Source organism: Orcinus orca, chromosome 9, assembly GCF_937001465.1.
Source record: "Orcinus orca chromosome 9, mOrcOrc1.1, whole genome shotgun sequence".
Classification (NCBI taxonomy): Eukaryota; Metazoa; Chordata; class Mammalia; order Artiodactyla; family Delphinidae; genus Orcinus; species Orcinus orca.
In genome coordinates this window covers 1,460,750-1,475,027 of record NC_064567.1, presented here as the reverse complement: position 1 = coordinate 1,475,027, position 14,278 = coordinate 1,460,750, and the positions used below count along the sequence as shown (strand labels likewise).

The 14,278-nt window shown below is 61.0% G+C and overlaps 1 protein-coding gene across 1 annotated transcript; it reads right to left on the bottom strand.

Annotated features, from left to right (window-relative positions):
• Positions 1–7,765: 7,765 nt before the first annotated feature.
• Positions 7,766–13,378, bottom strand: MNX1 (motor neuron and pancreas homeobox 1). Its single transcript, XM_049715055.1, has 3 exons — positions 12,372–13,378; positions 9,308–9,468; positions 7,766–8,722 (listed from the first exon to the last, which is right to left on the bottom strand). The coding sequence occupies exons 1-3, from the start codon at positions 13,066–13,068 to the stop codon at positions 8,360–8,362; spliced, it is 1,221 nt and encodes a 406-aa protein (XP_049571012.1). The 5' UTR covers positions 13,069–13,378; the 3' UTR covers positions 7,766–8,359.
• Positions 13,379–14,278: the final 900 nt, after the last annotated feature.

Sequence of the window (14,278 nt, the reverse complement as noted above, 5' to 3'; positions counted from 1 at the left end):
GTGTCGCCCGCATCTACCCAGCTCGCCCGTGCCTCTCCAGCACAGCAGGCAGACAGGCCGTTTTCAAGGCTCCAGGCGCACCCCACTTGCAAACGCCTCATGGCTCAAAAGGAGGCTGGGCTCCAGGGCTCCAGGCTGGCCAGAGAGGCAGGTTCACGGGAAGCTGATGGCTCTCGCGCTCTCTCTCCTTCTCTGTGTCTGTCTCTGTCTCTCTCTCCGTTCTGCAGGAGTCCCCAAGAGAAGTGATCATGCCGGTGTGGACACAGGGTGGCCCTGGGTCCATGAGCCTCCAGCAGGCAAGTCCAGGAGGGCAGCGAGTGGAGAGTGGGGACACCACGGGCCCTGTGTGGGAGGGGCTGACGTGGCGGAACCTCCTCTGGGGCGGCCCTCGGCCCTTCCCTCCTGTGCTGTGTGCTTCTCAACAGCGGCCCTGCGAAACAGGGGCTGCCGTTCCCCGCTTGACAGAGGACCATGGGGCACAGAGAGGTCAAGTCACTTGCCCCACGCCCCCCAGTCCGTAAGTGCCAGGATCTCACCCACGCACTCTCACCCTGGCCCTTATTCCTGGGTTCCTGTGAGTCCCAAAGAGTCTTTACAAAGCCTTCCTCCCCACCCTCACACCCCTACCCACCACATCTCTTTCCCAGATTAGCCTGGAACTTCAACTTCGAAGACCCTCACTGGAGCATGTGGACCCAGGGTGCCCCCTGTGCCTTGTGGGTGTGGAGACCAAGAGCTGCGAGGTTGTTGGTTTGCTGAACTGTTCCCTGAGTCTGTATGTGGGGCCTGGCACACGCTCAGCTGCCCAAGCTTCCTCTCTCCCTGGGAGACCGGGACTGACCCGGTCCCCCTTCTACAGAAGGGGACACGGGCACACACTAGGTGAGGCGGGATGCAAGCCCACGCTCTGGGGTCCCTGCCCTTCTCCACAGCCCTCTGCTCTGGGCACAGAACATTGGGGGGGAGGTGACAGGCCTGGGAGAAGGGACGGGACTCAGGAAATGAGGGGGACGTGAGTCCGGTGGGAAGAACGGCCTGTGCAGGTGCGTGGAGACGGGATGCCCTGTGCGTGAAGGGAAGGCACCCAAGCCCCAGGCAGGTGCACAGGGCACCTGAAGTGCAGGAAGGCGGCGCGGCCCACTCCCAGCCCTCATGGCTCCGTGAGCTTCTGTGCCCGGGGTCGGATTCTCTAACACTGGCAGTGAACCTTTTATGTGAAAGCTTCCGTTTTCTCTTTTATTTTCCAGAGTGGTCTTAAATGCCTGAATTATGAAAATTAAGAAATTACTGTACACCTAAAACTAATACAATTATGTATTATAAGGTACTGACATAATGCTTTGTCAATTATATCTCAGTGGAAAGAAAGAAAGGAAGGAAGAAAAAAATCATACATGTAATCTATTTCTGTCCCCAAATTCCCACTTCCACCATGCACACGTGCATCTGTTTTCTGGAATATTTATTCTACCAACAGGTTTAGGAACACTGTGAATCAGGAAGTGAATATTTGATCACTTGGACTCTACAGTTTTTGTGTTTTTAAAAAAATATTTATTTATTTTTATTTTTGGCCTCATTGGGTCTTAGTTGCGACACGTGGGATCTTTTGTTGCGGTGCACGGGCATCTCTCTAGTTGTGGTGCATGGGCTCTCTAGTTGTGGCTCTCGGGCTTAGTTGGCCCGTGGCATGTGGGATCTTAATTCCCTGGCCGGGGATTGAACCTATGTCCCCTGCATTGGCAGACAGATTCTTAACCCCTGGACCACAAGGAAGTCCCCTCTACAGTTCTTAGAGGTCTCTAATTCTTATCCTCCAACCCCTTTAAAGGCAGGCAGCTACAACCCGATTTCTCACATTCCCATCATGCACCAGAAGGTCAAAGTCCTGCATCCCAGGTGATGCTGAGAATGACAGGCCGTCCAGTGAGGACTGTGTTCAGGCTGTAGACCTCTTTCCTCCTTCACTCTTACTTTACCTGACACCTAACCTCATGGATTCATGCACGTTTTACACTAGGTAAGGCACATATATAGTGTCTGTTAGTCTTGTCTTCATCTTCCCACTACTATGTAACTCCAGGAGGATGGAGATTTTTGTCTGTTTTATTCACGCATGCACCCTGGTGCTCAGAACAGTGTCCAGCAGAGAGCAGCTATTCTAAAACAGCTGGCTGAATGAATGCATGGTGGATGGATTTTGAGTTGGCTATTATCTCTTTCATGGGTGAAAGGGCTGCAGTGTCACACAGGCGCCTGATCCAAGGGCACGTGGGTGGGAATCTGATGACACCCCCCCCACGCACCTAGGAATAAATAATCACCAGGATGGATGGAGCAGGGTGCTGAAAGGTAATAAGCCTGGTTGCAGACCCACGGGGGGAAATAAACAGACACAACTTACATTCCCTTTACAGATTTATCTATTTAAAAAATCAACGGCAAGCTTCACAGAGTTGGTGTCTCTGTTTTAAGAACCTTAGGTGTGCGCGTCTCCTTAGAAGGACCGGCCCCAGAGGGACACCTGGCCTGTCCCCCAGGACGGACAAGGGAAAGCGGGCCATTCTCTCCTCGCAAGCCCCTGAGCCAGGACGACTCTAACTCTTCCTGTTTATCCTTTTTCAAGATGCTGTTTCAGCACAGAAGAAAACATGCTTGGAAGCAAGGCTGTAAATGGAAAGGTGACCCCATACGAAAACCACCCGCATTGTAACAGAACCGGATCATCTCGGAGCACAAACCACCGCGAACCGAGCCGCCTTCACCTCCTGCCCCCGGGATCCCCGTGGGGCATTCCGGGCGCGCCTTCCCGAGGCCCGGGCCGAGAGGCAGGGACGCCCCCGGGCGGCAGCGGCGCTGCGACGAGGCCGCGGCGACCCCTCGGGCTGGCGGGCGGCCCTCCCCCGCGCCCCCGGCCTGACCCCGCGCCCCCGCCCCGCCCGCCGGCCGCGATAAGGCGGCGGCCCTTTGTTCCTCCCCCAGCTGGGTAAACCGCGCCGCCGCCCCTCGCCGCGGCCGCTGGCCGGGGGGCACCTTTGTCCCGCCCAGCGCCGCGGACAATGGCCCGGGGAGCCGCACATTGTCCGGCACCTTGTGTACACTCGGGGCGGCCAGGTGCGCGGCCGCGGAATGCAGGGTCGGCGCGGGGCCGGCGGGTGGGGGAAGCGCGGGAGACCCCTCCCCACACCCCACTCCGCCCGCCTCCGGACCCCGCCTTCTCGCCAGGGTCCCCCCCCCACCCCCCGGCTCGGGGTGCGGGAGGGGAGGGGGCCGGGCCGCGAACCCTGGATGGGTGACCCGCCAGCCCGGGACCCGCTCGGCCGGACCCCGGCCCAGACCTGGAGGCCAGGCGCGGGACGTGTGTGCATGTGTGCCTGCGTGCGCGTGCGCGTGCGTGTGCGCGCGCGTGTGTGCGTGTGTGTGCGTGTGTGTGTGTGTGTGTGTGTGTGTGTGTGCCTGCCTGTGTGTGCTGGGCACGGCGGCGGGGGTCTGGTTCTCGTTGGCGTCCAGTTTGGGACACACCTGGCACGTCGTAAAGTGATTTACGAAGTGAAAGTGTTAAATGAGGCCACCAGCTGGAGCCCCGACCCGGCTTTATGAGTTTTATTAGGTGCTCTATTATGGAAAATAAACTTTAATCCGACCATAAAAACCAAATCTGAAAAACATATTTGCCTTGTAGTCTGGGACACTGCAGCGTTCTCGGTTGAGTCACTCCTCCAAAGGGATTAGTTTTATTGAGGGACACACAGGGCACCGCAGGACTTTGATACGGGGTGGGGGGCGCCCACGTCCTGCGGGAACCCCCTCGCAGGCCCCTCCCCGCGGCGCCCGCCACCCCCGGAGCGCGGTCCCGGCCTGGGGTCTGGCGGGGGCGTGGGAGCGCAGGGGAGGCCGCAGGGGTCAGTTAACCCGCAGACCTGGAGGTGCTCGTCGAGCCAGCCCGGAGCGGGCCGGGCTCCCCACACCGCGAGGGGCGGCAGCGTCTCACCCGCAAACTCCGCGCCCGCTCAGGCCCGCGGCGGCCTGGGGGCCAGATGCTCCCTTCCTAAGCCTTCCCCGGGATTTGGATGTTCTACAGCAAGTCTGCCCTTTCAGTAGGAGGGAGGGAGAGAGGGGGGAGGGAAGGGGAGAGGGAAGAAGCGGAGGAGGGGGAGGGAGGGAGGAACGGAGGGAGGAAGGTAAGACGGTGTGTCCTGTTTTAATCACCTTAGCCATTTTAAGTGGCTAGTACAGTAGCGTTAAGTGTATACATATTGTTGGGCAACAGCTCTCTAGAATTTTTTCACCTTGCAAAACTGAAACTCCCTCCCCATTAAACATCTCCCCTTTTCCCCCTCCTCCCAGACCCTGGCAACCTCCCTTCTATGCGCTGCCTCTAAGAATTTGACTATTTTAGATGCCACATGTAAGTAGAATTGTGCAGCATTCGTCTTTTTGTGACTTGCTTATCTCACTGATCATTATGTCCTCAAGGCTTGGCCCTGTTGTAGCAGGTGTCAGAATTTCCTTCTTTTTAAAGGCTGAATACTATTCCACTGTTTGCACGTATGTATCCCATTTTGGCTTATTGTGAATCATGCTGCAATGCGCATGGCTGTGCAAATATCTCTTCCAGCTCCTTTTCAGTTCTTTTGGATATACACCTGGAAGTAGGGTCGCTGGGTCATATGGTAATTCTGTTTTTGTTGTTTGTTTTGAGGACCCTCCATACTATTTTCCATAGTGGCTGCACTATTTTCCAGTCCCCACACTTGTTATCTTCTGTTTTGTTTTTGTTTTCGTAACAGCTGTCCTAATAGGTGGGAGGTGCTAGCTCATTGTGGTTGTGATTTGTATCTGCCTAATGGTTAGTGATGCTAAGGGTCTTTTCATGTGCTTGTGGACCATTTGTACGTCTTCTCCAGAGAAATGTCTATTCAATTCCTTTGCCTGTTTTTAACTGGATGGATTTTTGTTGTTGTTGAATTGTAGTTCTTTATATATTTCGGATATTAATCCCTTATCAGATGTTTGAGTTGCAAATACTTTCTCCCTTCCCAGGTAGCCTTTCATCGTGTTGATTGTTCCCTTTGCTGCGCAGGAGTGTTAAATGTTGACATAATCCCATTTGCCTGTTTTTGCTTTTGCTGTCATAGAGAGTCTTTCCCGCGGATCTTTCCAGGCTGACTTCCGCCTGGATACAAGGTGCAGGAAGGCCAACCGCGAAAGGAACAGGCCCATTTCGTCTACGTTCTAGGCGTTTCTGCACTCTTCAGACGCCAAGCCTTAAGGCGTCTGGTCAGGGCCCTCGGACCCTGGGCCAGAGCTCTGCGAGGGCTGGACAGGGGATCCCTGGACTGTGGCCTGGAGGGCACCGATAGATTGGTCTCTTCCTCACAGGAAGGTCTTTAACCACATTTTCTTCGCACACGCTGGAGACCCTGGCACACGACGAGGTACCCTTTCTGAGAACGGAGGACTCCCCCATTGAGGTGAAGAGAACCCGCGCCGAGGGTGGCTCCCGGGGTGGGCAGGGGGCCGGGCGGGGTTCCCAGAGGGCCGGGTCCGCTTTGGGCGCGGCCCTCGCTTTGGGGCCTGGGTGTCCCGGCGCCGCCGGGTCGGCAGGGCACACCCCGCCGGGTGGAGAGCGGGGAGACCGCCGGGCACTGGGGCTTCACCGCCGGAGGCCCGCGCCGCTGCCCGAGGGCCAAGCCTGGGCTGGTCTGGAAACAGTGCTTCGTCCCCCTCAGGGCTGGGCTGCGTGGGCCTGGCTCCGGGTCCTGGGAACCCGGTCCTCGAGGCGGCAGAGCTCCCTCCCCGCCGCGCGGGGACCGCGGGTGGGCGGGCGGGGCGGGGCTGGCGGCCGCTCATTATGCGGAATGAATTGTTCGCTGTGCCCGGAGTGGGTGAGGATGAGCCGGTGATTATATTTAAATTTGCTATAATTGATTTGGGGAAGAGCTACTGTGACAAGAACGAATTGATCATTAAATTTATTAGCGAGATAAATTCCGTCGCGCTTAAGCCGCTGGCTGGAGACGCTGGGGCCGCGGGCGGGTCCCGCCTTCCCGGCCGCCAAGTCCCCGCACCAAACCCGGGCTCGCTCTGCTGGAGGACGGGGGCGGGGGTCACAATCATTCTATCTTCCTTTAGTGCGCCTCTGCCCCTTGTCGCCGAGGGAGCGAACGATTCCCGGGTTCAGGAGGGTCTGCACCTTGGGGTGGAGGGACGGACCCTCCGCCGAGGCCGGCGGCGCCCCAGCTTCCAGGTCGGACGCTACACCCCCTCCCCGGCCGCCGCCGGTCCCCGGGGGGCCCAGTGTTGAGGTAGGGGCGCTGACGCTGGGCCAGCCGAGCAGGGGGACGGCGGGGAATAACCCTCAGATGTGGAGCCAGCCGGGGTAGAGATGGCTTCAGGCTGAACTTCCCCAATGTGGTAGAAATTAAAACGAGATACACACGGATTGCAGATTTTTTTCAACCCCCAAAGGCATCTGTCTTTCTCCTCTCCCCCTCCCCATCCCCTCTCTCTAATTTTCCCACCCCTTTCCTCGGGCTCTGGGGCTCTCCCACCAGTTGCAAACCAGGTCCGTGTCCCCCCAAAGCACCTTTGGACCCGGAGGCGGCCAGGCCCGCGCCCTGCCGCCCGCGCCCGACAGCAGCTCCTGCCCAGGCTCCCAGCAGCGCCGCGCCCCCGGGCTTGGCTGAGGTTGGACTTTATGGAAGGAGCCCGGGGTGATAATGAGCTGCCAGCGAGGATATTAAGCTCACCCTGGCCCTGAAGTCGAGGAGTGGCCCCGCTCGCCTGCGTGGTAATCACCCAAATTTAACTCCAGGCCCATCTGAACTCATTTACCAGCTGGGAGGAGGGGGAGACAAGGGGGCGAGAGCAGGGGGGAGGGGGAGGGGAGGGGGAGGGGCGCACCCCGGCCCAGTTGCTGGTGAGAAAGAGTGAAAAACAGAAGGAAGGAGGAAGCCACGAGGGAAGGAGGAAGAAGCAGTGTCCCTGGCTCACCTATTTCCTCCAGGCCCAGGAGAGGCCCGCGCGTCAGCGGTGGGGGAAGGGGAGCCGCGCGGAGGGCGAGCCCGGCATGCGTGCAGCACAGGGTGAAGGCCCGGCTCGGCCCGGGTGATGGATGGCGCGCGCTGCCGAACCTTATTAACCCACAGCCATCGCGGCCCGGCTGGAGCGCTCCAGTCGCCCGGTGCTGTCCTCGCGGACGTTTGCCCAGATCCAGGAAAACCAGTCCTGGCCGGCCCGAGAAGGTTTTTCGGGAGAGACGCCAGGGCCGACGAGAAAGAGAAGCGCCGCGCTACGCGAGGCAATGCGGAAAAGGCGCGCGAGCAGCGCCCCGGGCCGCACGGACCCCAGAGACCAGTGAAGTCTGGTGGTTTGGAGCTTGTTTTCTGAAACATTCAAATAGTGTGTTTCCGCTTCTGGAGCGCCGGCGATGCAAGAAGATCCTCAGAGAAAGAGGAAAATAAGTACATGGCGTCCAAAGTGACTCCTTGGAGATCCTCGCATCCGGGACAGATGTGAGCCGGCACGCGGACGCGCGCTGACACCTGGCCTCGGTATTTTTACCGACACTTCGTACCTGCGACTCCCCAGCAGCCGGAATCAAGTTCCTCACCGGCCTCGGGGCCCAGAGAGGTGGCGGTCCGGACACCCGCGATTCTGATTTTCACCTTCTGCTGTCAGTTGAGGAATACAGCCCATCATTTCAACGACAAAAATAGTAAACCCCGCTTTCACAACTCCCCTCAAAAGATTTGCGCTCTCACCCAGTAAAAAAACCAATTTATTTTACATTCCATCGTGGGCGATGGGAGAAGCTAAATGATAATTTAGCATGCGTAAGTAGACATTTCTTTATATATATATTTATAAATACAATATACAAAAATAAAGACAATACAGTTTTGGGACTTCCAGCAGTTTGGACGCTCATGGCATAAATCCCTCCCCCTCCCCCCAAGATACATAAGCACAAAACATTTTTTCTTTTCTGAGCACTCAGAAGAACGGCGTGTCCAGAGGTTTCAAGTCTCGGAGGTGGTTTAACACTGTAGGTTTCCGCCTTCTCCACTCGGCAGGAGGGGAACCGGGAGCCTCCCCCGATGAGCGCTCAGTTCTTCTCGGAAACACCTCCCCCCAGCGCAAACCAAATTAAACGAAAAAGAACCAGAGATCAAGTTTGAACCTGCTGGGCCTCCCTTTTTCCGTCCCTTGAAGAGCAGACGGCTGCTGGGGCCCACAAGGGCAGCAGCCGCCAGGGCCGGGCCGCCTCCGCTCGCGGGCCTGGGGGGCGGCCCTGGGGGGCATGGGAGGGGTCGCAGCATCCAGGCCGGACCGCCACCCGCCGGCCGCGGGGCTCCTACTGGGGCGGGAGCTGGTGGCCGGGCCCGCCGGACCGCGGGGCAGGCGAGTCGGCCCCGGAGGAGCAGTCAGAGGAGGCGGCGTGCGTGCTAGCGCCGTTGCTGTAGGGGAAATGGTCCTCGTCGTCGTCGTCGTCCTCCTCCTCGGGGTCACTGTCCCTCAAGTCCCGCAGGCGGCGTCCGCTGCCCTTGTCCCCGGGCGCCGGCGGCCCCAGCAGCTCCTCGTCGCCTTGGTCCCCGGCGCCGCCGCCTTTGCCCGCGCCCGCGCCGCCCTTCTGCTTCTCGGCCTCCTGCGCTGCCTGCTCTTTGGCCTTTTTGCTGCGCTTCCACTTCATCCGCCGGTTCTGGAACCAGATCTTCACCTGCGGGCACAAGCGGCGTAAGAAACCTGCCACCTCCGTCCCCGCCGAGTCCCCGGGCTCCTGCACCCGCACCCGCCGTGCGCGCGCCTCCATCACCAGGCCCGGGCGTGGGGCTCCCATTGGAGGACTCGGAAGCTCCAGGGTGACGGCGCTCCCCACCCTGCGCGTCCGCAAAACCCAAAGACCGGCTGGGGGCTCTGATGAAGCTCAGACGAAGACCCCTACCTCCCACCCCAGCACCGAGGTGTGCGAAGGGCCAGGGCTGCTGGGGTACCTGTCTGTAAATCTCAAGATGTTCCCTCCTCTCTTTCTGGAGTGAAATCTCTCTCATGTGGCCTGGGGACCACCTGCTTCAGAATGGGGGGGTGCAAATTCCTGGGCCCAACAGAACCAGCTGTATCAGACCTCTGGGTGCCAGTATAGGAACCCTGGGGGCAGATGGGAACCCTGGCTGGGATGTTAATCCACACCCTAAAGGTCAAATGGGCACAGCTCCAGGTGCCCAGGAAGGCCGAGGGTCAAGAGAGCAGAGGCGGCAGTGGCCCTGGGAGGCCAGGCCGCGCAGAGGGCGGCGCGGCGGCGCACCTGGGTCTCGGTGAGCATCAGGGAGGTGGCCACCTCGAAGCGTTTGGGCCGCGACAGGTACTTGTTCAGCTTGAACTGATGCTCCAGCTCGAGCAGCTGCTGGCTGGTGAAGGCGGTGCGTGGCCGGCGGCACTTCCCCAGGAGGCTGGACTGCGCCTGGGCTGCGGTGGGAGAGGCTCGTGAGCCCGGGTCAGTCCACAGCCCGCTGCTCGCCGGCCCTGCAGGGTCGCTGCTCTTTCTTTAGTGTCAGCGCCCCTCCCCAAGGAAGCCCTGGAGCCCAGGACCCCTCAGCCAGGTGGGCCCAGACGGTTTGGGTTTAGAGGGACCAAGTCTTTTCATCCCAGGCGGGGCCCGGGTGTCCTGATTAAAGAGAGCCTATCACCCAGGCACGTCCTCTCCACCTGGGTGGGCGTTGGTAGAAAGCAGGTGGACAGAAAGGCAAGTAGCAGAGGCCCAGGGACCCCCTCCTCCCCACTCCTCCCGGCACCTTCCCCAACTCAGGCCCAATCCACACAGGCCACCGGAATCACTTCCTACTTCTTCCTGCCCAGCGAAGAAGTGGTGCAGGATTCCCACTGCCACCTCCTGAGGTACAAAAGGAATAGGAGAAAAGGGGAAAAGCTGAGGAAGGAAGGAAGGAAGGAAAGAAGGAAGGAAGGAAGGAAGGAAGGAAGGAAGGGAAGAAAAGGACCAAATTCTGGTCCTAAATATGTGTATTCATCAGAGGCTCTCCCGCATGTAAAATGTTTTATTGACAACGCCTGCCCAGGGTCCAGAGGGGCAGAGCCTTGGGAGATTGGAAGCCTTTCAGGACAATTCTCATTACGCAAATTAAAGGCCTAGGCACAGGGGGATCCGGCTTTCTACGTGTTCAAGGAGGTCTCTGGGCTTTATTTACATAATTTCACACGGTTACATCACAGAGAATTTTATGACCTCAAAGCGAGACTTCCCTTGATTTCCCAGGAGCCTGACAAGTGTTAGACAATAAAAGAAAGGAAAGGAAAGAAAAGAGGCCAGCCCCGGGCAGGACGAGCTCAGGCTCCCATGGGATGGGCAATTTGCTTTATGGGAAGGCCCACGCCCCCCGCTTTAGTTAAACAAGGCCCCGAATTCCCAACTTGACAATACATTAGAACTTTAATTAAAACACTGGCTCTGAAGGGACCATTTGGGAAATGCCATCTGATGGCTGAGACACCAATTAAAGGAAACCAAACAGGTTTCCAGCGACCAGAGGAGGGACTCTCAGAGCCCATTCTGGCATGGTCACCTGTTACTGCCCTTCAGGATTCGGTGTTCAGATTCTTTTTCTGAACTTAAAGCTGGCTGGGTTTTAATTAGCTCACTCTGGGTCGAGATTAGGAATAAGAGATGGACTAAGTGTGTTGGCAAAGGGATGTGGCTTTAGTCGGTTTTCTGGGCAATCCTGGGCTCCACGCAGGCCGGGGAAAACAGCCGGGTGGCCAGGGAACCCAGAGCCCAGGGGAGGCCTGTGTGGAGATCACCGCTGCCTGCCCCCCCCCCATCGGTGGGAGACTAAGCCTGCCAGGCTTTGGGAGATGCAGGTCACAATAAAAGATGCGTGGGGTGGCATTCCATCAGAAGGGCTTTGCTGGGCTCTGAGGCCAGGCCTGGAAGGGTGCCTTGGGTTTGGCTGACCCCAGATCAGGAGCTCAGGTATGCCTGAAGCCACAGAAGTGAGAGCAAGCTTGCCCTCTTCTTTGCCTGGGGTCGGGAGGGGTGACTCCAACGGGAGGGATGGGTGGCCATTAGGGCCTTCTGGGAGCTGAGCCGGGAGCAGCCTGGGGTGGCCACGGGCAGACAGCTCACATGCTGGGATTTTCTCACCCGGCTGTGACTTCTCCAGCCTCCTGGGATCCTGGCTTTTCTCTGTTTAGTCACGACCGTAGCTTCTAGCAGAGGAATCTGAATTCTGGCAAGTGTTTATTTCTGTTTTCTTTTTTGCTTTTTTTCCCTTCCCGTGCCTGCGTCTCCCCAGTCTAAACAAATCCATTCAGACGGAAACAATCGGGTCTCTTTGTTTGGGTGTTTGGCGGCTGAAATCGTTAAGCCTCAAGCATCTTCCTCTGAGTGGTGCCCGGGTGGAGCGAGCGGACCTGAGATCCAGAATCTCTGGAGCTCCACTCCCGCGCGCCCGCCTGCCCGCCCGCGCGCGCCAGGAAAGCCCGAGAGAGAGAGGCCCAGGCCTCGGCCAGGTGTCCCGCCTGGGTGGCGAGCACGCCGCCCACAGCTGGGCGGCTCTCGGGTTGGAGATGGCCAGCCCTCCCGCGCTGCGGTCTTGGGGAGGGTGCGCGCTGTGCTGGGCGCCCTGAATTCGGAGGCGGGCACCTGCAGCTTAGAGCCCCTGAAGGAGGGCGCATCTCTCGGCCTTCCGGAGCGTGCCATCTCTCTGTTCAAGTCAGGCCACCCGCCTCCTGGGCATCGCACCCCGGACCCAGCGCCCTTCCAGAGGCGGGCAGAGCCCCGCAAAGGGCCAGGAGGTCGCCCGGGGCCCCTGCCTTACGTCCCTGAGCCTCTTGAAACTCATTTCTCCTTCGCTAACTCTGGGAGCGCTCCCTCTCCTGGGAGGGACAGGGGTTCTCTCCAGAACCCAGAATGCGGGACCGAAGTCACGTCCGTTTCCCTGAGGATAAACCCCTGGTTTCGGTGGCCCCCGATTCCCAGGCACACCTGACTCCAGGGCGCTCCTCGGCTCGCCTTCCCCCACCACTTCCTTCTCCTCTAGCCTGCCGGTTAATCATTAGGTTTTAGTCTCACACCTCCAGCTGCCCCTTCCCATTAAGAGAGGAAGCGAAGCAAGGTCCGCGCGTGGGTATTTTAATCATTCGCTAACGATCCCACATCGCGCAGCCCGCGCGAGTCCTCCGAGGCCCCGGGCAGAGCCGAGGCGGCCTCGCGGCGCTCCCACAGCTCGCTCGGAGCAGAGAACCAGCAGAAGGAGGTGCCAGGTGGAGGAGGACGCACGAGAGAACCTTCTGCCAGCACTCCCCTCCCCCGTTTCCTCCTCCCTCCGCAGGCTCGGGGGCTGCGCAGTACTCACAGTTAAAGTCCGGCATCTTGGGCAGGATCATGCCCGCGGTGGACGCCCGCAGCCACTGGTCCAACTGAAAGGTGCCGGCGCCCAGCTTGATGGGGTCGGCGGGGTGCGCGGGGTGCGCGCCCTGCACCTGCGGGTACGAGTAGGAGAGCGCCGGGTGCTGCCCGGCCAGCGCGGCCGCCGCCGCCGCCGCCGAGTAGCCGTAGACCGGGTGGCCGTAGAGCGCCGCCTGCGCCGGGAGGCCCGCGCCGCCCTGCGCGCCCCCCGGGTGCAGCCCCAGCGCCAGACCCCCCGCGGCGGCGGCGGCGGCGGCGGCAGCTGCAGCGGCAGCGGCGGCGGCGGCGCCGGGGTGCGCGTGGTGGTGGGGCCCCCCGGGCCCGCCTCCGCCTCCGCCCGCCCCGCCGCCCGCGCCGCCGGCGCCCAGGAAGCCCGGTTTGGGCAGCAGCGCGCAGTGCGCGGCCAGCAGGCGCGGTGGCGACGGGCTCTCGGCGCGCAGGCGGTCGGCGGGCGCCGCGGGCGGCTCCGAGGACGCGGGGCTGCAGCCGCCGCTCGCCCCGCCGCTGCCGCCGCCGCCCCCGGGGCCAGCTGCGGCGGCCGCGAGCGACGTGACCAGGGCCAGCGGCGCGGTCTGCGCCGAGGCCGCTCGCGGGGGGTCCACGGCCAGCAGCGCGTCGATGCGGAAATTTTTGGATTTTTCCATCGGCTCGTTAGGGGTTGGCGATCAGCGCGGGGAGGTGCGTGGCGCGGCCGCGTGCCGGCCCGCGGAGTCTTTCCGTGGCGGCGGCCAGCCCCGGGGCTCGGTATTGTTATGATTATTTGCCAGTAATCAAAGTCGCCGCCGGAAACTCAGCCGAGGGTGACCATAGTCCGGGCGCCTCCTCCGTGCGGGCCCCGCCCCGGGCCGCGTTCACTCGCTCTCGCACAAACTCCCACGCGAGTGCTCGGCGCGCCGGGGCCGAGAGCCCGGCTCAGCGCTGCAGCCCGCAGGCGACCGCGCCGAGGCCGCTGGCGCCGGGCTGGGGACCCGCGCCCCTCCGCGCACTTGAAGCGCAGCGCGGCCGCCGATTGGCGCGCTCGGCGGGGGCTTGGGGAGGGGCTCAGGCCCCGCCATTGGCCGAGTGGCGCACCTGTCACCGTCCCGGTCGCCCGCCGCCCCGCCCCTGCGCCGCGGGGTCCTAAACAGCCCAGGGTGCCGAACCGCGAAGGCGGGGCGGGGACCGAGACAGGGGTTGGAAGACTCGGAGGCGCAACCTGGGGTGCCTGCTCGCCCTCCTGCGGCCGCTGAGCGGGCGGCGGGGGCTGGCAACCCCCGGGGTCCGTGTGGGCCCCCCGGCCGGAGTCCAGCTCGCGACACACGCTGTCCGGGTCTGAGTTCGTGTCACCTAGAGCCAGCAGCGTGCGTCCTCTCCCTCCTCCTCGCCGGCGCTTGAGTTTGTCCACTTCTGCAAGGAGAGCCCACGCTGCTTCCAGGTCGAGCCGCTCTGCTCAGTGCAGGCAGCTCAGCGAAGACCGTTCTGGTCCCCAAGCCCTGCGCCCGAGGGGTTTGTGTCCCTGTCGCCAGCCCCCTCACCTTTCCGGGGAAGTTCTGTGCGTTGCAGGTGTTGTTTGTGGGGGAGTGAGGCATACGTGTACCCGAGCGCGAGCTTGCCTTCCACAAGCCCGCGCCTTCAGTCCTCCCGGTCAAGGTGAGAGTTTGGTGCGAGCGGCCTGCAGGACCCAGGTCGGCTTGGAGACGTCGTCCACCCGCCATGGAGCAGGACCTCGATTACAGAGCTCTTCCTCTGCCGAGGGACACCGGCCCGTGGGCAGGCAGGAGACTGCACCCATCTGGGCCCTGGGAAGCCCAGCCGGGCGGGAGTCAGCCGAGGCCGGTCACTGATCCTGCTAGCCCCAGGCCCCAGGCTGGAAAA

Excerpts from the sequence above, each read along its gene's own strand:
- MNX1 (XM_049715055.1), bottom strand. The coding sequence starts at position 13,068 with ATGGAAAAATCCAAAAATTTCCGCATCGACGCGCTGCTGGCCGTGGAC. Across the intron at positions 9,469-12,371 it reads CAAGATGCCGGACTTTAACT|CCCAGGCGCAGTCCAGCCTC; the intron begins GTGAGTACTGCG and ends CTCCCACCGCAG. Across the intron at positions 8,723-9,307 it reads TGATGCTCACCGAGACCCAG|GTGAAGATCTGGTTCCAGAA; the intron begins GTGCGCCGCCGC and ends TTGTGCCCGCAG.